The sequence below is a fragment of the Trachemys scripta genome, chromosome 11 (assembly GCF_013100865.1).
Source record: "Trachemys scripta elegans isolate TJP31775 chromosome 11, CAS_Tse_1.0, whole genome shotgun sequence".
NCBI classification, from domain to species: Eukaryota; Metazoa; Chordata; order Testudines; family Emydidae; genus Trachemys; species Trachemys scripta.
Window position 1 is genome coordinate 74,061,505 of NC_048308.1, and position 24,157 is coordinate 74,085,661.

At 52.5% G+C, this 24,157-nt stretch overlaps 1 protein-coding gene across 3 annotated transcripts in view; it reads right to left on the minus strand.

Annotated features, from left to right (window-relative positions):
• ITGB2 (integrin subunit beta 2) overlaps positions 1 to 24,157 on the minus strand; it is a 51,802-nt gene that overhangs the window by 9,476 nt on the left and 18,169 nt on the right. For 2 of the 3 annotated variants that reach the window (XM_034785668.1, XM_034785667.1), the window contains 8 exons: positions 16,347 to 16,407; positions 12,610 to 12,698; positions 11,610 to 11,793; positions 7,756 to 7,926; positions 6,414 to 6,655; positions 5,738 to 5,893; positions 4,917 to 5,012; positions 4,119 to 4,208 (listed from right to left, as the gene is read on the minus strand). In XM_034785668.1, the coding sequence (XP_034641559.1) occupies positions 4,119 to 4,208; positions 4,917 to 5,012; positions 5,738 to 5,893; positions 6,414 to 6,655; positions 7,756 to 7,926; positions 11,610 to 11,793; positions 12,610 to 12,698; positions 16,347 to 16,404 (1,086 nt within the window). In that variant the 5' untranslated portion in view covers positions 16,405 to 16,407. Of the gene's footprint in view, positions 1 to 4,118; positions 4,209 to 4,916; positions 5,013 to 5,737; positions 5,894 to 6,413; positions 6,656 to 7,755; positions 7,927 to 11,609; positions 11,794 to 12,609; positions 12,699 to 16,346; positions 16,408 to 19,313; positions 19,605 to 24,157 lie in introns of those variants that run through there. The other variant, XM_034785669.1, reaches the window with a different exon arrangement.

A 24,157-nucleotide genomic window follows, 5' to 3' on the forward strand; every position in this document is an offset into this window, starting at 1 on the left:
CCCTAGGAAGACCATACTTAGTAGTGGTTGTGACACACTATACCCTATAAAAAGCAACAGAGGGTCCTGTGGCACCTTTAAGACTAACAGAAGTATTGGAGCATAAGCTTTCGTGGGTGAATGCCCACTTGCGTCTGATGAAGTGGGCATTCACCCACAAAAGCTTATGCTCCAATACTTCTGTTAGTCCTAAAGGTGCCACAGGACCCTCTGTTGCTTTTTACAGATTCAGACTAACACGGCTAGCCCTCTGTTACTGTACCCTATGTTCACCACTTATATAGGGTTATGATATATTTTGTACAAAACATGCCTTGTGCAGTATCATTTGAAAACTCATAATCTGCTGGACATTATTAGCCTGGTAAAATATGTGTGGCGATTTTGTATGTAAAGTGATGAGTCTCTAATAGGTTTCAGAGTAGAAGCCGTGTTAGTCTAGTACTCCTGTTCTTTTTGAGTCTCTAATAGATAACAATAATTTTACTTTAACGTGTTACAAAGTTAGAAAAGCTGGCTCAAACTAGTTTTTCAGAGACTTCACACCAGCAGGGTCATTACCTGCTTAATTGGAAATTCACCAGCTGTAAACAAGAAATTTACAATTCACCTGAAGGACACCTAGCAGCTTGTGTATGCCATGGAATTGCCTGACCCCATGACCCAGCAAAGACTTTTCCAGTACAAAGGGTTAGATTATAAGGGAGGAGGGGAATGCCTCAGGCCACCTCACCTCTCCACCATATGTTGCTCTGCTCATAACATCAAGGAATACCTGAAGAACACTGAACTAAAGGGAGTGGTCCCAGGCTGAAAGGAAATCCAGCCTGTGAACTAAGAACTGGCTGCAGTATCTGCTATGGTGAGAATGTTGTTTGCTTCAAATCTCATTTAGCTTGGTAAAGTTTAGGAATGAGATTGCAGTGTTATCTTTTGATCTGGATTGTAACCAGTTCTGACTTTTATGCCCTAACACTTATAATCACTTACAGTCTAGTTCCCTGTAAGCTGTGTGGCTGCGCAGAAGCCTTCTTATCACCACGCAGGCCCTCGGGGAACTCGCTCGGGGGTCAGGGGAGGGGCGCTCCTCTCCTGGCCCCAACCTAGCCTGGCCCCCAACCTGCTGTGGCTGGGGCAGCCCGGACTTGCAACGTCCGGGGCACTCCTTCCCCAGCCCCAACTCTGTCGCGCCCGGGGCACTTGGACCAGCCGGGGCGCCCCTACTCTGGCCTGAACCCAGCGGGGCAGCCTGGCCCGGCCCGAACCCAGCTGCGGCTGGCGTGGCCCAGCCTGGACCCAGCCCGGGCCCGGACCTGCCACGGCGCTCCTCCCCCAGCCTGAACCCAGCCCCGGCCCAGACCTGCTTGGGGGGAGGAGAAGCCTATCCTGCGGCCCCAGCCCCAGAGCTGCCCTGGCGGGGAGATGCGCCTCTCTCCCCCAGTCCACGTATTGCTGTGGGGAGAGAGAGCTGGGGAGAGTTCTCTCTCCCTGCCAGAGCCCCGGAGCCCCCTCCTGCACCCCAAACCCCTCAGAGAATCATAGAATAGCAGGGTTGGAAGGGACCTCAGGAGGTCATCTAGTCCAAGCCCCTGCTCAAAGCAGGACCAATTCCCAACTAAATCATGCCAGCCAGGGCTTTGTCAAGCCGGGCCTTAAAAACCTCTAAGGATGGAGATTCCACCACCTCCCTAGGTAACCCATTCCAGTGCTTCACCACCCTCCTAGTGAAATAGTGTTTCCTAATATCCAACCTAGACCTCCCGCACTGCAACTTGAGACCATTGCTTCTTGTTCTGTCATCCGCCACCACTGAGAACAGCCTAGATCCATCCTCTTTGGAACCCCCCTTCAGGTAGTTGAAAGCAGCTATCAAATCCCCCCTCACTCTTCTCTTCTGCAGACTAAACAATCCCAGTTTCCTCAGCCTCTCCTCATAAGTCATGTGCTCCAGACCCCTAATCATTTTTGTTGCCCTCCGCTGGACTCTTTCCAATTTTTCCACATCCTTCTTGTAGTGTGGGGCCCAAAACTGGACACAGTACTCCAGATGAGGCCTGTAGCGAGGCGCTGTGGTTCCCCGCCGCCCCAGAGAGGGAAGAGACCCTCTGGACGCCAAAGTGGGCGGAGCCAGTGGGGCCTGCGCCCGCCCCCCAGAGGTCAGGGCGCAGGACAGGAAGTACAAAAGCCCAACCCCAGAGCTCACTAGAGACCCGGCCACCGGAGAAGCCAGACGCCTGTGGCCTAGCTCCCGGTGGGGAGACTCCTGCAGTTTGCGGCCGACCCGAGGACTGGCCAGATACCGACCAGGCCCCGGAGAAGCTGTTAAGCCTGCCTGTAGCAAGTTACCCAGAGGAGCTGCCAAGCCTGCCGCTCGCCGGGTACCCGGAGGAGCCCCTGGTGCTCGATTCCTTGGAATACTCCATCCAGACGCAGGGTGTGTGTGGAAGTAGCCCGGGGGCAGCCGACCCTAGTCTGGCTGCAGCACACCCAGAGCCCATGTCAGTGTGTTGCGGTCAGGATCCCCACTGACACAGCAGCGGGCTAGTGCCCCGGGCTGAGATGCAGTGGAGTGGGTGGGCCTGCGTCCCCCCTGCCACCCACCTCGCAGGTGGCCATCTCCCCCTCTCCCAGGCCCTTCGGAGCCAGGACCTGGGCCTCCTAAACTTATTTGTCTGCTCAGCCCCTGCCTGAGGGCCTGAGCCACAGACTCTTTGCCGCCCGCCTTAACCCAGAGCCTGGGCTTATTGCTTAACGGTTTGCTCTGTCCCTGTCCAAGGACTGGAGCGTAGGACTCGCTACTGCCCACCAACCGGGCATGAGTAACCGTTGTTTTGCCTCTGCCGCAGTGGGAGACCCCTAGTCTAGCCAGACTAGTTCCCCGACATAACCAGATGGACGTAGTGAGCAGGGGTGGCTCCAGGCACCAGCGTCCCAAGCGTGTGCCTGGGGCGGCAAGCCGCGGGGGGCGCCCTGCCGGTCGCCGCAAGGGTGGCAGTCAGGCAGCCTTTGGCGGCATGCCTGGGGGAGATCCGCCGGTTCCGTGGCTTTGGCGGCAATTCGGCGGCGGGTACGCTGAAGCCGCAGGATCGGCGGATCTCCCGCAGGCATGCCACCGAAGGCAGCCTGACTGCAGTGCTTGGGACGGCAAAATACATAGAGTTGCCCCTGGTAGCAAGGCGGTGTGGTTCCCCGCCGCCCCGGAGAGGGACGAGCTCCGGCAGAACACACACCCCCAGCCTGAGCCCTCACCCCCCTGCACCCCATCTCTCTGCCCCAGCCCTGAGCCCCCTCCCACACTCCGAACCCCTTGGCCCGACCCCCACCCCATGAATTTAGTTATGTGCACCAATATGGAGATAATGTGTCACACAGGGTCAGGTCACAAATCACCCCCATATTGGTGCACAGAACAAAATTCCTTCTGCACGTGGGTGGTAAAAATTAGACTGTAAGCCATGTTCCCTCTATCTTTTTCTAGTTAATAAACTTGTTTCATTGTTTTATCTAAACCAGTGGGTTTGACTGAAGTGTTTGGGAAAAGCTCTACTCAGGTCAACAGGGCTGGTGCATATTCATCACCCTTTCTTGGAATGATGAACTAATTTATGAGCTTGTAAGTCCAGTGGGCTACAGAATGGTACAAGAGGCACATTTCTTGGGGACTGTGGGATCTGAGGGTGTCATCTATTCCTGGATGGCTGGGTCTAGCATTCACATACTCAGCTGGTGGCTATAAGCGAGCGGAGCCTGGAGAGGGCTGCTAGTCACTAGCAAAGCAGTGGCAAAGGCCCCTGGGCTGGAGCGCTCGGGGGACACAGCAGTTCAGGTTGCAGCCGGGGGCATGTCCCAGTGCTATCATACTCTCAGTGTAGAAGGTCCTTGCCAGAGGGATGAAGAAGGCCTGCCTAAGCATTCACAGGCTACAGGCGTAGAAATCAACAGAGACGTGGGGGAAAGGGGTGCAGCTGGTCTGTTTATATTTTGTATAACTGTCTGAGCAAACTACCCTTCCCGTTCCATCCCCCCATCCCCAGAGGGTATAAGGCACACAGAGCTCTTGGTGCAGGCTGCCTGGCAAGGTCCAGAAAGATACATCGAGCACGTGATGTGAAACTTACGTTGTAGGCTTCCTGGATGAGTTGGATGACGTTGCTGGAATCCTCATGCAGCACCCCCACTGCTGATTTGGGGATCATATCACTGAGCTTCTACCAATGGAGAACACACACATGAAAAGCATCCCCTAATTTAATCATGTGCGCATGAGCACGTACTCGCCCTACACTGTGTTGTGCAGCGTGACGATCATTCTGCCTCAGTTTCCCTCCTGGTCTTCCGCTATCCCACCCCACCTGGAACACCTTCTAGGCTAAGCTGGCTTAGCCCTGTGGCTAGGTCACACAGATGTTTCATCCCGTCCAGGGTACCCAAAGTCCAAACTCTGCCTTCCCACCTGGGTTCCTACTCCTCTGATTCCTCCCCTGGCCCAGCCTCTGCAGAGTACCAACGCAGCACTGGCTTCCACCCCAGCCTATGTCAGTCACTGTCTCACGCCAGCCCACCTGCCCTCAGGCCAGCTCGGACAGGCAGCATCTTCTTCAGTCCCTGCCCCCCAGCCAGCCGGCTCTCCCACTGCTCTCTCTCCGCAGCAGATGCCAGCTGAGTTCCTCCCTCCCAGCCAGGCCCCTGCTTCAGGCGTTGCAGGGCAGGGATGACTGGCCTCAACCAGCGCACTGACCTGTTCCCGATTCCTGTGGGGTTTGTACACCCCATCTGTGCAAGAGCAGAACAGGAAGCATGAACTGCGCTAATGTCACAGAGTGGAAGGAGAGACTTGGGCTTCCGGTCGCTTTTCATCCTTGTCTCTCAGAAGCATTAACCCACAACGTTTCTGGGACTGTTCAAGTTCTACTTACTTGGTAGATTCCAACCATTCTGCTAGTGACAGCGAAAATGGGCTGAATGTTATTTTCAGCAAGCTTTTGTACCAGCTGGCCGACAGACGGGTAGTCCTGTGGGAGAAAGGGAACAGCAGCAGTGAGTTCATATTTTAGACACGTCTTTGCTATCGGGAAGATAAATGTGCTTGCTTTCCAGACCCACTCACAGAACCAGCATGGTCACGGGTTCTGATGGCGTGAGATACCCTGGGATCTCCTCTCTTGAGCGGGTAGCTGACTGGCTTTTCCTTTCTCCAGCAGAAGACTTGTGGTCCTAGCAACAGACTTAACCACCATCTGTCTGACTTTCCCAGATGTAAATGAGAGAAATAGGAGCAGTCCCCAGAATTAGGGATTTCAATTTCTCCGGTTTGCTTTCCTTGCTGTGTGAGTGGGTTAAAGCATTTCTCTGGGTGGCTGCTATGGGCAAGGCCTGCCAGAGCGTCCAGGACACAATCCCCAGCACCCAGTTCACTCCTCCATGCTCTGAGAGTAAAACCGGGGTCTGTTTTAGTAACAGACCCCCCCACCCCCCAAAGGGCCTGCTTTACAGTCTCTTAGGGGGCCCCTTGTCAGCAGGTAAGTGCCCACCAGCAGCAGGCTAAGAAATGCAGATTTAACTGCAAACTTCACATTTGGATGCCGTTCACGGGGGCAGAGGGATGTACCAGGGGAGCAGCCAAGGATGGGAAGGGGGTCAAGTGTTGGAGGGGAAGTGGCTCCAGCTAGTCCGCAAAGTGGCTGCTCACTTGGGAAGCCAGGGTGAGTGAGAGCCAAATGCTGCTAAGGACACTTACAAACTCGTTGCTCTTTTTGTAGCTATTGTCTTCCAGGTGGCATAGACCGTCATTAGGGGTCAGAATGGCTCCGAGTTTACCATCCCCAGCAAAATGGAAACCGTCATCCGTGGCGTATACCAGCAGACGAGTGACGTTGCGCCAGCCAATCTTGCCCTGAGAACAGAAAGGATGGGACTTTACTGCAGTGGATTGGTAAGGCCTGAACTACCCCAACAGGGTCAGAGAGAGCCCAAGAAGGGGAGAGCCCAGGCCACCTCAGGAATATGGAGTATCACGTCCTAACGAAAGAGAGACTCTGTGTTCATACCACAAAGAGACAGGACATTAGCATGCAAGTTCCCTGGAAACAGCTGGGGAGTAAGAACAATGCAAGGAAATATACAGACATACTGTGGGGCTGTGTTAGACCGCTCAGCTCAACTGAACAGCCAATGATCAAATATCTGTTCCTTACAGACTGGGATCAAGTCACCCCCCAACCTCTCTGGGTTGAGATAACTAGCTTGAGCTCCTTGAGCCGCTCCCTAGGAGGCCTGGTGTCTAACCCTTCAGTCATTTGCATGGTCCCTTTGGCCTGGCGTTAGGCCCCTCACCGTCTGGCCACACATGCTCTGGCTCTGAGTCATCCCCACCTGGCAGCCAGCTTAAGCTAGGTGATGGCGACTGGACTTACCCCGCAGACCGCCACCTGCATCATGGCATCCAGCCCCCCCTCGGGGGCATCGAGGTTCCCCGAGATGGACTGCTTCTGGACCTCCGTCTCAAACATGTTGGCATTTGCAGTGAGGGAGAGGACGTGCTTGAAAGCGAATGGCGGCTGGCAGGTGGTGTCCTTGTTTGGGCAGGGGTTCTTCAGCTTCTCGGGGTGTGTGTTCACGAAAGGCAGCACCGTCTTGTCCACAAAGGAGCCGAAGCCTGGGATGCACAGGGGGACGCAGCATTAGGGAGCAGTGCCCAGTACCACATCCCTCAAACAGCCACGGCCAGCGGCTTGGCGGGTGCAGCTGTGGGGAGGTACTAAACCCAGGGGTCACAATGCTATGGGGCGTGGGCGGAAGGTGCAAGTAACCAGCGCAGGGCAAACGAGAGGTGCCTCTGCGCCCCCACCCCCTTTCCCCAGCAGGAGCACAGAGAGGGGCGGGGGGACTTCAGGCGGAAGGGGTAGGGAGAGGCCCTCACTTGCTCTGGCCCAGGGCCCAGGACAAAAGCTTAATCCACCTCTGGGGACACAGTCAAGCAGTGGAGTGGGAATCTCCTCATGGCCCACTGGTGGCTGCTGCCTCTCCCCTCCCGCTGTGGTTCCTGACCCCCATTCTCCCTTCCTCCTGCCTTGGATGTCACTGGTCCCTCTGTCCTGCTCTCCCCTCCCTTGGTGGCTCCCTCTCCCTCTCTGATGGACCCTGCCCCCAGCTGTCTTTCCCCTGCAGAGGGCTCTGGGTGGACCACATTTCCCCCAGGGCTGCTGTCTCCGGCTGGCCGCCCCCAGTTCCTTCCCCATTCAGCCTGTTTTCTTTGCTGCCAGAGATCCAAATGGGTCGGACATTCCAGCCTGGTTTTAAGTGAAACCTGTGGGGTCTGAGAGCCTGCAGTCAATAGGCTCCTTGCTTGTGCCCCTGGCCGCCAGAGAGAGTTTTGCTAGTGATATCAGCAAGCAGAACCAAACCTGAACGTAGCGGCAGCATCTGAACCAAGCACATATGGAACCAATACTTCTCTTGGCTGCAGCTATGGGCCCCCTTCCCCTCCGCGGACGTGTGCCTGAGCAGAGCGCAGTGCTCTCCATAGAGAGGCTGGGCAGAGCAAGGGGGTGATCCCGGTATGCATTATCCCTGTGCGCTTACTGGACACCTCCTCCCACAGCCCTGATGTCTCTTCCGGCCTGGCTACTGCAGGCTGGCCGGGTGGCCATATTCACTGCTGTGCCGTGCGTCTTCCTATGTTCTTGTTAGAACTGGATTTAGCTAGTGGCTCCTCAATGCTCCCAAGAGAGTGCGAGTGCCCAGAGAACCACTCACCGATCTGGCCGGAGCCGGTCATTTTGTTCAGAGCTGCGAGCAGGTGTCCTCCCAGCTTCTTCACTTTCTCCAGGTCATCATGCATGGAGTAGGAGAGATCCATCAGATAGTAGAGGTCGATAGGGTAGCCTAGGGCACGGCGGAAGGTCACATTGAACTTAGCCGGCAGACCTGCCAGGGGAGAGACAGAGCATGGAAACGGCTCAGTGGAATCACGTGACAGCTGTGGAACACTGTGTCCAGTTCTGGTGCCCACAATTCAGGAAGGATGTTGTAGAATTGGAGAGGAGTCAGCGAAGAGCCATGAGAACCATGAAAGGATTAGAAAAGCTGCCTTATAGCGACAGACTCAAATCTATTTAGTGTAAAATGAAGATTAAGGAGCGACTTAATCACAGTCTATACCTATCTGCAGGGGGAATGAATATTTACGAATGAGCTTCTGAAGGCAGAGAAAGCTGTAACATGATCCAATGGCTGGAAGCTGAAGCTAGACAAATTCCGACTGGAAATAAGGGGTCAATTTTAACCAGTGAAAGCAATGAACCGTTGGAAAGATTTACCAAGGATCCTAGTGGGTTATCGCCTGCTCCGCTGCACGACAGTGACAATTCTTAAATCAAGAGTGGGTGTTTTTCTAACAGATCTGCTCTTGGAGTTATTGTGGGGCAGGTCTCTGGCCTGTGCTATCCAGGAGGCCAGACTAGATGATCACAATGGTCCCTTCTGGTTTTGGAATCTATGACTACCATCCGTAAGATCTGGCCTTTCCTCTCCATCCACACAGCTAAAACTCTCCTGCAGGTTCTCTGCCTCGCACATCTCAATTCCTGCAAAATCCTTTTCTCTGGCCTTCACAAATGCCATCTTGCTCTGCTCACAGCCATTCAGAATGCAGCTACAAAGATAATTCTCCTAGCCCTTCATTTTGGCCATTTCCCTGTTGTAATAACTTGGCCTACCAATTTACCCCCATTGTGAGCTCAACTATGAGAAGTGCATCCGAAGAAGTGGGCTGTAGCCCACGAAAGCTTATGCTCTAATCAATTTGTTAGTCTCTAAGGTGCCACAAGTACTCCTGTTCTTTTTATGAGAAGTGAGTGAAAGTTCATAAAGTATTGCAATAACCGACAACAACAAATGTTGATGAGAAAAGGTGCAAAAGGGAGAGACAGACAGACTGAATTAATCCAAACAAAAAGCCTCCTGGTCTGACTCAAGGACTGTGGGACCTGAAATCAGTGCACCAAAATCAAGGTGTCAGAAAAATAATGAGAGGATGGGCTATTCCACCCATCACTCCCTTTGGGGTCCCTGAAAGACAAAATTCGGGGGGTGGAGGGGAGAATTGAGGTGTCACAACCACAATAGTGGATCACTGAAGGACAGGAGAAGAGAAAGGCGTGAGCTTCACCATCATGGCGGCCGCCTCCATCTCCTCGGACCCTGGTGAGGCTGCTGGTGCACCTGTCCTGCTGACCAATGCATCTCATTGTTTCCTTGTCCTCCCAGGTCTATCTCCATCTGTTGGATCTTCTCTGATATTTACAGCGTAAGATCTTCAGAGCAGTAACTGTCCTTTTATTGTGTGTATATCCCTGCACCTAGCACAGTGAGGTCCCGCTCCATGACGGGGGCTCTAGGCACTACGATAATAATTATTGTTATGGTAAAGGCAACTACAGCTGGTCAAAACTTGAATTATTCATTCCAGGGGAAATTCCACCATTTAGGGGAAAAAACTCTCCAAATAGGAATGAAAAGTTGAAATTTCAAAATGTCCTGCCCAACAAAATAAAAACAAAGGGGGGGGGGTTAAACAAAACATTTCATTTTGATTTTGACTTTATATTTATTTTATATTAGTTTTTATTCTGTTCTTATAATATTTTAAAATTAGGGTTTAAAAATTATTTTTAAATTATCATATACAATAACTGGTCATGATTCAATAGCTGGTATAGTAGTTGGGATAATATAATACAAGAATATACCTTTCTAAATGGAAACTCATTTTGAAATGAAAAACTGAAACATTTTGTTGTGAAACGGAACATTTCGACCTTATTGAAACACTTCTATTTTTTCTGAAATGAAATTTCATCGAAAGCGACATGTTCCTGCCTTTATAAAATTGAAGGCAATTTCAAAATGAAAAGCTGTTTCAAATCCAACAATCTAAATGTTTCATTTCAACATTTTCAAAACAAAGCAGTTCCATTTTTTGGAATATTTTTTAGGTTTTATTTGGACTGAAACAATTTAAAAAAATTGACACAAAGCTGCCTAATGTTTCAGTTAACCCGAATCTGCAGTTTTCACTAGCAAAAAGTTTCAGCCAATTTTTTTTTTGCCCAGTTCTACTCATATGCTTATAACCATCTGTAACACATACTAGGCATGCTTGTAACATGCTTGAAACACCTATTCATTATTCATCAGCTCCTAAAAAACCTCCGTATATAGTGCAATTGTCAGTGGTGATGAGGCTCATCCCTTGGACGAGACAGTGGCTCTGAAGGCTGTTGTGTTTGCAGGCGCTCTCCAGAAGCACTGTTGGTTGGTCTGACTCTTTGAGACCTACAGCAATGGCTAACACTGTCTGTAAAGAGGCTCTGTCCCAGGCAGGAGAGAGTACATCTGCTTTGATGCTAGGGAGATGGCTGGGCCCTTCGCCAGCTGGGTTCTTTCACATATTTGGAAAACAAAGGAAATTCATGTACAACGAACTGCGTTAAGGTGGAGATAAGGTCAGTGTCACACAACAGGGCCTTGTGGCCCCTGTGTCTTTTCAGACTGAAAGCCCCAAACTCCTCTCCACACAGCCCTGTAAAGAAAGTTACTGTGACAAGAGAAAACTCACCACAAACTTATGAACCCCAGGGAATGCAGAGTTAAGGTGCTGCTTGCCACACCCCACCAGCCCGCGGCCTTAACTCTGCCCCATTGGGACCACTCTAGGAACTGGGCTTATCACAGGATTTTACTCCTACCAAACACAAGAGGCCATTTTCTTGGAACCCCCCATAGCTCTAGCCAGGACTGGTGTTCCTACAGCCCCACAGCATTTCTGCGTTAGCTGATCCTTGCTGCTGGCTGACAGGGATCACCCAGGGCATACTGAGCTACTCTTCCTCCTCCTCTCCAGAAGCAAAGTTACAGTTAACAAGGCATCAGGGCAATTCCTAGTTACTCAGGGCAATTCCTAGGGCAACTATTGCTCACTCACAATGAACCAGGATAAGGGGGTGCTGGCAGGCCAAGGGGGCAGAGTCACGGCTGTGTGGTGCTGGGGAGAGCGCGGAACTGCACCCTTGCGGAGCATCCCTGGTGCTTGTCAACAGGGCTGTCTGCTTGTTCTGGAGACACTGACATTCCTTCCCGGGTCATGGCCTTTCTGCTTCCCCACCCTTTGGGTCTGCCTTCTGTCCCCCACACTGTTGTGGGGGAGCTGCCTCAACTCTGCACTTGACTCACCTTGCCAGTGAATTTGTACCTGTTTTCTGCAAGCATGCCTGGCTGCAGTGAGCCTGCTGCACCTGGAGAGGTGAAATCCTGGCCTGGCTGCTGCTACCAGAGCATCGCACAGTCCTCAGCTCTAATTTCCACACGTAACCCCACCTCCCGCCCACAGTGCTTGTCTCAGCTGGCACAAGGATTTTTCTCATGCGCCCGTTTCCACACTCGAACGAAGCACCCACCTGTGATTTAAACACACTGCAGAAAAAGAGGAACCCGGGCACATTCTGGGCCTGAACCGGTCCCACGCTGATCAATGGCTGTGCGCCTGTGCTTTCCTCCACACGGCATCACTCCCACCCCGTCGCCAGACCCAGCTTCCCAGCAAACTGTACCTTGTCTTAACATCAGGCGCACTTTCTGGGGAGCCAGCTGGGTCTTGTCCTCCAGAAGGGCGTTCTTTAATGGGATGACATCGCTTTCTGGGAACACGATGTCATTTGCGTCACATCCCCTCTGCTGCAACTGCTCTTTGGTGTCACAACGAATGGAGTCTGGCTCGCCCGCTTTGGTGAATTTCTGTGCGTTGCAAAACCAAAGGGGGAAGAAAGGAAAATCCTGGCTGAGCACAAGCCATGTTAGTTCAGAGACCTGCCCAAGCGAGTCATTCGGACAGCTGGGAACAGGGGGCACAGAAAAGATTACAGAGCCTACTGCCACCAGACATCTCCCATCTCCCGCCCCCAGCACCCCTCCCCCCCCCCCACCAGGCATAAGCATAGCACTGGAGCTGCAGGGTTTGGTAGTTAACTACTGGCCTGGCCATCAAGATGGAGGAACTCACTCATCAAGGAAACAGGAAACATCCTTTCTCAGACAATGTGACCATCTCATCTTCCGGCTCCCCGCCGCCCCTGCCCATCTTGCACTCTTCCTGCACTCACTCAGCCATGGGCTCCATCCCCCCTCCCAGGAAATAAACCTCCTTGCGTTCTGCATTAACCCTTCATCTCCCCATGGTGAGAGGTCAGCAAGGGCCCAGATCACCAGCTGCAGGGAGTCTGTGGGGCCTGGGGGGATGCCTCCATCGGAGCTCCCAGAGCCCAGGAGACATTCCTGGGAGTGTCCATCTCCCCCTGGAACAGCAATGGGAGACAGACACTCCCAGGAACGTCTCCTGGGCTCATGGAGCTCCGATGGAGACTCCCTGTGTCTCAGTCTGGGACAGTGGGAGATCTTCCTGGGGACCCCTTGGCACAGCCTCCCCTCTCAAGAGCAGGGCGACTTCTGCGGAGGAGTGAGTGTGCCCAAGCACCGTCACAGGTGTGTGTGAGGCGGCTGGGAGGCCAGCACAGAAGCTGAGAGCTGGTGCAATGAAAAAAAATGCAGACCTACCAGTTTCTTGCACCAAGCACAGCCGGGGCCTGACTGGATGCAGTCCTGACAGGTGCTCACTTTGATTTTGGGGCATTCCAGGGCAAGAGCTGTAACAGAGAGGGGTGGGGAAGAAGCATGACGGGAGCTCGGCTGGCCCACGAGGGAGAGGCCCAACCCCTGGGGACAGCCCACTGCCACCCCTGGTGTGCACCAGCCCTAGTAACTCCATCTAGATAAACTCTTCACCCAGACCACACACACTGCCCTGAGCCCACATGGCCAACAATAAGAACAGCAGTTCCGCTGAAGCCAGGCATGAGATCAGGAGAGGAACCAGTCCAGACAGGCCCCTTGCGAGCCACAGTGTGGCTTGGCAGTGGGACGTCCAAGTGGACATACCACTAGAGTGATTTTACAGATCAAACAGAAACCCTGTATTGAAACTCCACACACTCAACACTCAGCAAAAGGGCTGCACTTCTGGAGGAGGGCTCTCTTATTTCCATCTCAGACTGGCTTACTCTAGTTTAGGTTCATACCTGATTAGGCTAAACCGAAGTAAGGGTGTCTACACACAAACTGGGGCTGGTGTAATGAAAGCAGTTTAAAAATACCCTCAGTTAAAGTGGTACCAGTTTTTGTGTAGATCTGGCCTGCGTTCCATGGATTTATAGAGAGGCAATATGATATTTTCTGTCTTATTATCTATCCCTTTCTTAATGATTCCCAACATTCTGTTCTCTGTTTTGACTGACGCTGCACAGTGAGTGGGTGTTTTCAGTGAACTGTCCACAATGACTCCAAGATCTCCTTCTTGAGTGGTAACAGCTAATTTAGACCCCATCATTTTATCTGTAGAGTTGGGATTATGTTTTCCAATGTGCCTGACTTTGCATTTATCAACACTGAATTTCATCTGCCATTTTGTTGCCCAGTCGCCCAGTTTAGTGAGATCCTTTTGTAGCTCTTCGCAGTCTGCTTTGGACTTAACTAGCTTGAGTAGTTTGATATCATCTGCAAATTTTGCCACTTCACTGTTTACCCCTTTGTCCAGATCATTTATGAATATGTTAAGTAGGACTGAGCCCAGTATAGACCCCTGGGGGACCCCACTATTTACCTCTCTTCATTCTGAAAACTGACCATTTATTCCTACCCTTTGTTTCCTGTCTTTTAACCAGTTACCAATCCATGAGAGAACCTTCCCTCTTATCCCGTGACAGCTTACTTTGCTTAAGAGTCTTTGATGAGGGACCTTGTCACAGGCTTTCTGAAAATCTACCTACATTATATCCACTGAATCCCCCTTGTCCACATGCTTGTTGACCCCCTCACAGAATTCTAGTAGATTGGTGATTTGCCTTTACAAAAACCATGTTGACTCTTCCCCAACAAATTATGTTCATCGATGTGTCTTACAATTTTGTTCTTTCTTATAGTTTCAACCAGTTTGCCCGGTACCGAAGTCAGGCTTACTGGCCTGTAATTGCTGGGGTCACCTCTGTCATCACATTAGCATCACATGATCATTAGCATCACATTAGCTCTCCTCCAGTCATTTGGTACAGTAGCTGATTTAAATGATAGGTTACAGACTACAGTTAGTACTTCTGCAATTCCACATTTGAGTTCCTTCAGAACTCTTGGGTGAATACAGTCTGGTCCTGGTGACTTATTACTGTTTAGTTTATCAATTTGGACCCAAACCTCCTCTAATAACACCTCAATCTGGGACAGTTCCTCAGATTTGTCACCTAAAAAGAATGGCTCAGGATTGAGAATCTCCCTCATATCCTCAGCGGTACAGACCAATGCAAAGAATTCATTTAGTTTCTCTGCAATGGCCTTATCGGCTTTGTGTGCTCCTTTAGCATCTCCATCGTCCAGTGGCCCCACTAGTTGTTTAACAGGCTTCCTGCTTCTGATGTACTTATGACATTTTTTGCTATTACTTTTGGAGTCTTTAGCTAGCTGTTCTTCACATTCTTTTTTGGCCTTCCTAATTATATTTTTACACTTCATTTGCCAGAGTTTATGCTCCTTTCTATTTTCCTCATTAGGATTTAACTTCCACTTTTTAAAGGATGCCTTTTTGCCTCTCACTGCTTCTTTTACTTTGTTGGTTAGCCACGGTGGCTCTTTTTTCGTTCTCTTACTATGTTTTTAAAATTGGGGTGTATATTTAAATTGAGCCTCTATTAATGGGGCTTTCTTATTAATCTCCTCTCTAAACTGAACAAGCTCAGCCTTTTCAATTTCTTTTCACCTGGATGCCTTTCTATGACTCAATCCAGGGGCTGTCAAACTTCATTGCCCCGCGACCCCCTTCTGACAACAAAAATGACTACATGACCTCAGGAGGGGAGACCAAAGCCTGAGCCCGCCCCAGCCCCGCTGCCCTGGGTTGGGCCAAAGCCTGAGCCCCATTGCCCCGGGCAGAGGGTCAAAGCCCCAGGGCTTCAGCCCCAGGTGGGGAGCTTGTCACCTGAGCCCCACCACCCAGGCAGTGGGCTGGGGCTTCAGCCTTGGCCCCAGCAAGTCTAAGCCAGCCCTGGACACCCCATTAAAACGGGGTCGCAACCCACTTTGGAGTCCCGACCCACAGTTTGAGAACCGCTGCTCTAATCATTCTCAATACCTGTCTCTGAATCTTCTCTAATTCTGATATCCCATTTCTGAGGTGGGGTTCCCAGAACTGAACACACTGTTCCAGGTGAGGCCGTTTCATTGATTTGTATAATGGCATTATAATATTTTGAATATTTCCGTCTATCCCATTTCACATCCATGCATACTGGATGGGCACAAGACTCATGAGTGGCAAAGCCGCAACTGAGTTGGCAGGTCATCTCGAACAAGTGCCAGTTCAGCCTTAGGCCCACGTCACACAGTCACAAATTCTGTTTGTGCAAGATGCTCAAAAGAAAGCTTTTGATACTTAAATTTTACTAAAGTTATTTTAATTGGCTCTATTTCCCTTCTCCAGAAGTCCAGCCTCATGCTGTTACCGGGAGTCCAACTGCACTGGCCTCAGACGAAGAGAAAAATTATAATGACTATGTTTTGGAAACCTCTGAAAATGATCTAAAATAGCTCCTTTCTAATCATGGAGTCACAGCTCTAAGGTCTGAGATCTTGTCATCTGCCAGAGCTAGAAACAAGAGCCTACAGATTCTAGCCCTGAAGGTTCATGTGATATTGGCATGTAAATGAGTCACTGGCTCAGCGGTGGGCATTGTCCATCCCGAGCCTTGGGCAGAGATCATTTGGGAGGAGGAACAGGTTCTGTCGCAGGGTATTCATTCTTTTTACATGACAGCTGCTTGAGACCCTCCTGGTGGTTTGCAATGTTACATATAGTCTCAGCAGAAGGAGACTGGGCAGAGGAGACTGGCAAAGGTGTATGCTAAAGGTAATTAATGCACGTCTCTGCAATTCATCAGATTCATGGATATCACCAGCCCATGTGAGGTCCCTCCAAACAGAGAGACAGAGAAAGGTCTTTGTGAATTGGTTTGCCCTTCACTGGGAGGCGCTGAGCTCCCGGCTGTGCCAGGGCACATCAGCTGATTAAGAGCCCACAGCAATGTGTAGGATGCAAAGTGCTGACCCGACCGTCACGGTAACAAAATGCTTCCCTGGAAAGCTATGTCTTGGGGGGTCTTTTCCCTCTGTCTTTGTGTTACTAACTGCGTAACACGCTTCAGGGGTAACTTTGCCTGCAAACAAAGCAGCGGAGACAAGTACTAGCTCACCTGTTGTCGCCAGCAGCAGCCCAGCCCCAGCCAGCAGGAAGCAGCAATAACGGGTCATCGCCTGCAAGATGAAAAGCACCACAATGACGTTTCAGGGCTCAGAGCCCACCAGGAGAGCTGCCCGGAGGAGTCCCTGGGGATCATGTGTGAAACGGCTGCAACTGAACCAGGCCACCGCTGCAAAGATAGCGGCACCCGCTGGGATGCTGGAGGCCGAATGGAGGAGTCAGAGAACAGAACAAGCCAAATCCAGGTTAGATCTCTGGGAACGGAGTGTAAACGGGTCTGACACTCTCACTGAGACCCAACTGTGCACGAGTCCTTCACCGACCACTTTCTCAGCCACACAGCAGAGTAACTTCTGCATAACAGTTAAACAGGAATCACGAAGGGCCAGATCGTGGGTGGGGTTTCCAAAAGCACCACAGGGAATCAGGAGCACAAGTGCCCCACTGAAAGTCAGCGAGACTTGTGCTCCTAACTCCCATAGGCGCTTCTGGACTCCCTGGCGGTGGTTTAGGCACAGCCCTGAGCAAGGATGTAGCAGGGGTAAGTCAGCACGGCTCTTGGAAGCAAAGAGAGACGGGGAAGGGGAAGGGATGGAAAGAGGGAGAGATAGTCTGGCGTTCTGTGGACTACAGCCCAGTTCCTTCTTGCTCTGCATGGGAGCCAGAGCTGACTTGGCTTCACACAGGGATGTGACACATCCAAATCCAGCACTAAGGGCCAGACTCCACAAGCTACCCAGCAAGCCTCCCACGGGCACCTGTGGCCGAATGGGACAGAACCTCACCAGCACCTGGACGCACGGGAAGGGCAGGACTGGAGTTTGAGAGGTCCTGCTGCTCTGTAAGCAAATGCTGAGGAGGGGCAGAGCCCTGGCCGTGGCTGGCAGCCATTGGGGTGCCATCTGAGGGCTCCCACGGGAGTTCACACGTGGGGTTTGGCACTGGTGGAGCACCCACTGGGACTCAGAGCCGCCCATGCCCGTTTCCTGGTTCCCTGGCGCAGTCACGGAAGATCCCCTCCGACTCAGAGCCTGTAGGAGGGTCAGGGTGCACGTTCGGTGCATGTAAATTGGACTGTATGTGCTAATGGGGGCCAGACAGCCTATGGCGAGTGGCGTAACAGCAGGCTGGGGAGAGTGCCAGACCCACAGGGCTTGGGGAGTGTCAAGCGACTGGACGGGGGAAGTGGGAGGTGGCAGAGTTCAATGGGGGCCTAGAAGAATCCCAGTGATGCAGACTCCAGAACTGAGCCCAGCACCTTTCCAGAGATGTGCCCCCCAGGACGAGCTGCCATGGGAGTGAGCACAGCTGAGCCACACACCCACAGGCGCAGGGTATAACGGGGTGAAGGCAGGGGGAGGGCACCAGCTGTGTGTCACATGCAGCAGTTGGATCTGCGGCTTTGGCTCTCTCCGATGCCCCTGCGGCGCCAGGAGGTCGCCAGCTACACTGCCCAGCACCGGCAGGAGCTTCCCCGTGGCGCAGAATTCCTGCGCGCTGAGCATCTGTGCCCCTACGGTCTGTGGGTCAGCGGCCCAAGCGTTTAGGGAGCCCTCTAGGCGCCCAGAGCCAGCGGCCGGCTTTGGAAGGGCCCCGTGGCCATGACCAGGGCTGGCTCCAGGGTTTTGGCCGCCCCAAGCAGCCACAAAAAACAAACAAACAAACAAAAAAGCCTAGCGGGAGTGAGGGACTGTCCGCCGAATTGCCGCCGAATAGCTGGACCTGCCGCCCCTGTCCGGAGTGGCCGCCGAAGCACCAGCTTACCAAGCTGGTGCCTGGAGCCGGACCTGGCCACGACACCGAGTGCCGCATGGAGGACCTGGCTCCCCGGCAGTTCATCCCACGGGGCAGGGTGGGCTCTGACTGAGCCTGGATCTCTGGGTGGCCTGGGCCCGGCGCGGTCGCGGAAGGTTCCCTCAGACTCAGAGCCTGTAGGAGGGTCAGGGCATCTCCCAGTCTCCAACACTGCAGCCTCCCTTCCCCAGCTGGCAACAGGAGGTGGAGACCCAGCTGATTTAGATGGGACCCTGCAACCTCAGCTCAGTACGCGCCCCCTCTTTTGGCCCCCCTCCCAGCTCCTCCCCTTCCCCAGGCATCCCAGACCCCACTCCCTCTCAGCCCTCCACCTCCTCTGGCCTTTCCCAGCACCTACCCTATAGGCCAGGGGTGGCCAAACTTCAGCCCTGCTCCTGCTGAAGCCCCGAGCGCTGGCAGGCAGGCCCCGTGGGGCTGAAGCCCCAAGCCCCCCTCCCTGCTGGGAAGAAGCCAGATGCAACACCAGGGATGGCACGCGGGGTCACGTTTTTGCCAGGGTTTGCTGACCCTGCTCAGACACTTGCCACAGGGTCCCCACCCTGCACAGCAACTGCTGGGGCCAACAAGCTGGGAGCTGCAGCCGTGGGAAGAGGCGGCAACAAACGGCTGGGAGCTTCAGGGACACCCGCTGCATTTGCAGCTGCCTCTCCGTGCGGAGCTAACGCCTGGGAGTTGCAGGCAGAACCCTGAGCTCTCCCCCCCGACCCCCGCAGTCTGGTAGGTGGAGAATATGGCAGTTTGGGAGGCTGCACTTTAACTGTAAAAGAGCTGGGGGGGGAGGGGGGAGGGGGGGTGCTGCAGCTTGGTCACCCCCCGGTGTAGGCTATTCTGGGCTCTCTACTTCTTCCTTTCCTGAAGGTGTCGTGTAAAACAAGAGTAAACTGGAGCAGCTAACGAGGGGCTGCTGCCGGCACACGTCCCCCTGCACCTCCTGGCCTAGCCATGCTGCTGGCAGCTTGCGTGCTCCGGAGCACTTCTGCAAATGCTGTGTGAGCAGCCACCCCACGCAGCAATGCCATCAGGTGCTGCCACCACTGGACGCAGCCCCAAGAGTGCCCCGGGCTGCAACGCGGGGGAGGGCCCTGTGGCTGGGGAAGCCACTCATGAGCTGTGAAAACAGAAAATAAAATCCATTTGCACAGACCTGCCCTCAGCACATCCCTCTGCAGCCGCGGAATTGTAAGTGAAGCCACATCCGCCTGCCTGCGCTGAGCAGACCGCCGAGAAGTTCCAGGCCCTGCCCTGTTGACAGGGTGGGAGAGGCTGGGTTTGTCTTTGTGGTTGTGGACACAGGGGGTCACGTGGCAGAATGGTTCCTCTCTGCTCCGGGGCCTCCACAGCGCCCAAAGCCTGTAACTTCCTGCCCTGAGGTCATGCCGAACGCCCGGCTTATGGGGCTCTAACCACAAACATGAGATGAGAATTTCTAAACTCACTGGCTGGGATGGCGGGGGAGGCAGCCCTTTCCTGAGATAAAGGGGAGTTTCTCTCCCGAACCAGCCCTGGCTCAGCCAGCCGGCAGCATTCCCGTGGAGTAGGGCCCCGAGCCAAACCGCGCTGCTCTCAGCAGAATGGCACACTGGGGCCGCAGGGAGTGGCTACCAGGGCTGTGTAGCTGATACAGAAACACAGGTGCTGACTGCTGTGCAGCTGTCAAGGAGCTTGGGGAACTCTCCTGTAGGGCTCCCCCTCCCCCATTGCTTCTTTCTCCTCTCTAAAGTCTTCCCCTGGTACCATTGTGATATAGCAGGGTACGATGCAGACCAGTGAGTAGCTGTGTCCGCTGCCCCCTGACTTGGGGGGCCCTTTACACAACTTTGCTGCTGTAGCCTCCAGTCCCGGACTGCTCACAGCCTCCCAGCTATGTTTAAATTACTCCAAGCTATGTCTGTGGGTGCTGCAACCAGCCTGGGTTATACTGCAGGGTGACCCCAATACACCCCAGTCTTACATTTCCCCCAGAAATGTACGTCCTGCACCGCCCAGCCCTCTTCTGCACCTACGAGCTTGTATACAGTCCATCATTTAATTACTAGAAGTGATACGCACATATCCTGTTACCCCAAATGCAGTCTCCCAGACAGTTCAATTCAAACAGGACTAGATAAAACAAGTGTATTCACTACAGTGAGATTGATTTTAAGTGAATACATGGGGCATACAAGTCAGAAATGGATACAAGAAAAATAGAGATAAAGCCATAAGTGAGTGATAACTGCTGATAGTGGGGGGCACAATGGCAGTGCCTCCACTCGCTACCACAGCCACCGGCAACTTCCTCGTGACTGCCAAGGCACCCTCCAGTAACACCCTCTTGACCACGGCGCCCCCCTGACCATGGCACCCTGGGTGCTTGCCCACGTCAGCCATCCTTAAGGCCAGCCCTGCCACAAGGCACCTTGGGCAGACTTGTATATTGGCACCCTGGCCCTTGCTGCCTCCTCCTGGTCCCCTACCCATCTCCCCTGGTCCCTGATGGCTCCCTCCGGCCCCCCAATCCTCCCATTGCCCCTGGCCCCCACTGCCTCCACGCCTCCATCACCCCAGGCTATTCAGATGGCTAAACCGTGTTCAGAAGCATGTCAGGTAAAATGACTGTTCATAACCAGGTCCGATACGATAACATGTCATAGGCCATGTCTGGGAAATGCACCATGAGAGAAAATGTCTTAACATTGGTAAGCCGGACTTAGCACCTAGTCTAGATGGGAGCGAGCTGTATTTAAAAAAATGTTAACTGGGCTCCTGGCAATCACCGAGTTCTAACAGGGTTCTAAACATGACTGTCTTTGTCTACACTAAGGCAAAATTGTGTTTTAACAGAATGCTGGTTCTGGTGTATTGTGAAATCTGTGTTCAAATTTTGACCTATCACTTCAATTCTCAGGGCTTTTCCTAGTTCTGCTTGCAGGCGAGGGGCTCTGTATGGAAGCCTGGCATCAGAGTCAGCGCTAGTCAGCCTGGAGCAGGGTGGGTTGGGCTGTTCCCACGGGGTATGTGTACACTGCAGTGGAAGCCCAGGGTGAGTAGCACTCAATTTAGCAGACCGTCAATGTGTTAACCTAGGGCTTGAGCATGTACAGCAGCGCTGGACATTTTCCAGACGGATGCAGCTCACTGTTGTAGACATGGCCAGTGTGGCCCCAAAGCGCTGATTGCTGCAAGGGAGCAAGGAAAGAGGAATTAAGTAAAGAAAAAGGAACAAAGAAAATAAAGGAACATGAGCGTTACCCTTTTTAGTGTTACCAGGAAAATAAGTTTGAAATACCCTTAAACTCCTGCCTAGTACCAGTGAATGATTCCCCCATTGAAACACAAGAGCAATTTCGCTCTCAAATGAAATGTCCAAAATGTGCAGCTCTGATACAAGAAAGGCGCAAATAAACAAACTCTTTCAAAGGCACTTAGGCCAGAGCAGTAAACACACTTGCTCCAGAGATCCCTGTTCAAGATGCAGTGACATTTTTTAAAATTCATCAGCAGACACAAAGTGTTAGATAAAGTGTGATAGAAATGCAGATAAACCGTTACACAATCAGTGGCAGCACCTCCTCTTGGAACCAGTGCACCTTTCCTCTCTAGGCTCCTTAGGGGGTGATTAAGTCTGGGGGTGCCTGGGGAAAGGATTCAGAGTCATTTCCCATCACAGGTAAAGGGAATTTTGCAGGATACCATGTGACTGGTCTGATGCCCAATTTGTTTAGCCTGGCTCCATCACAGATTTTAAGACTGGAAGGGACCATTCTGGCCTGACCTGCTAAATAACAGGCCATGACTTAGGGTAGAACTAGAGTTTATCTTTTAGAAAGATGCCCAATCTCGATGTAAAGATTTCAAAGGATAGAAAATCCACTACATCCCAGACATAGCCCCTCCATTCGCTACTTGGGACACTGCAGCTGTGGGACAGTACCTCGCCCCCAGGGAAAGCATTCACAGATTTTAAGGCTCATCTAATCTCACCTCTTGGATAACACAAGCCAGAGAATGTCACCCAGTAATTTCCGAATCAAGTTCAATCACTTCTGACTGAACTACAGTTTCTCTCTTAGAAAGGTGTCTCAGCTGGATTTAAAGCCTTCACGTAATGGGGAATACAGCACCTCCCAAGGTCAATTTAATCTCATCAAGAATATTATCGAGTTTATTTAACAAGACCTATTTCCCATAAACCTATACTGTCGTTAACGATGCTGCCACCCTTTAATGTGTTATTGATGCAGACTTTGCTCGGGATCCATGTCAGGTTAACCGGCTTATAGTTGCCCAAGTCATCCTGTTTACCCTTTTAAAATACTGGCCTAACACTAGCTTACACAGTCTTCCAAGATTTGTTTGTCATAGAATCATAGAATATCAGGGTTGGAAGGGACCTCAGGAGGTATCTAGTCTAACCCCCTGCTCAAAGCAGGACCAACCCCAACTAAATCAACTGGCTACATCTGCCTTTTCAGCAATGTTACTGACAGTTCTACCAGCCTTATCTAGTATTGGCACTCCAGCAAGGGGGTTTGGCTATGATCAAATGCTGCAGGCCTATGGGGAAAGCTGTCTGCGAACAACTTGGGAATTCTGGTTGATGTTATGAAATTATGTAGCATTGAATGCCTCAGTGTAAGTGGAGTTACCCCTATGCTGTAAGCACAGCCTATGTATCTCCCCAACCAGGGACAATGGAGCACCTTAGGCCAGTGGGATGGCTGAAGCCCAGGGACCTCTGTCTCTGTGCATGCCTGGGGCTTAGAGCAGTGGAACTTCCCCTGAAGCAGAACAAAGAGATCAGGTGAAAGCCACTGAGACTGAGACTACGGGGAAACTCAAAGGGACTCACATGCAGGGAGCTTGGGCAGGAGAGCTGAGGAGAGGAGCATGCTTTGGGAGCAGAAGGGTCTTGTTTAACTGCAGGACTAGGTGCGGAAGAAGGAAACTCGCTAAACAGGAGTGAGAGAGACCATTATTTGGAGGAGAAGACGTGCAGGAAGTGGATCCTGGATTCCTCAGGAGGATCCTGACCCCAGCCCAAAAACACTCCAAGAGGGGTGAGGAAACTGAGGCGGGGAAATGTGTGTAGGTATTTATGGATTTGTCTAGATCTGTACATTTCCTGTGCTAGCTAAAGTAACACGTGATTGGTTTGGGGGAACCCCTACAAAGCCTCCATGTCTGTCTCCTTCCACTCTCATGTGTCCCTGAAGAGGTGAACTGAAAACCCGGAGTGCTCCCAAGGTTGGAGCTCTGGGAAAGGGTTATGTGCTAAGCTACTGCGAGGCTTGGGGGGGGCAGCACTTGTCCTGGGGGCGGAGGGCAGCTGGGCCGCAGGGTCTCACTTCTGTGAGGGGGTTACAGACAGAGAGCCTGTGCCCCACCAGAGAGGCTATGACGACCTACTCAGAGCATGGGAAGCTCAGGGTCACACAGGTCTGGCCTGCTGGCACCCAAACCCACACTGGTGAGTGTGCAGCGGGAGGAGGCTATGTGACACTCGCCCTCCTGCAAAGCCTCAGGGCAGCAACCCAAGAGGAGCAACCGGAACAGAGGAAAACAAAAAAAGCAAAAGCCACCAGTCGGCAGAGGTGAAGGGCAGAGTCTGCTCTCAAGGCCCTAGCATCAGTACTATGTAGCTGCTTACATGGCATGGGGAGGGGTGCCTTGAAACATCCCAGAGTAGTTCCCTCCCATGGTTCCCACAGACCAGGGTTACTATGCTTCAGTTCTCCAAAAGAGGACACTGCTGGTGGGGGGGGGGGGAGGGGGGACAGCTGGGGGGGTGCTGGAGGGGTGCGTGTATGTGTGTCCTGGGAGGGGTACCTGGGGGTGCTGGAGGGGTGTGTGTATGTGTGTCCTGGGAGGGGTGCCTGGGGGTGTTGGAGGGGCGTGTGTGTATCATGGGAGGGGTACCTGGGGGCTGCTGGAGGGGCGTGTGTGTGTCCTGGGAGGGGTGCCTGGGGGTGCTGGAGGGGTGTGTGTATGTGTGTCCTGGGAGGGGTG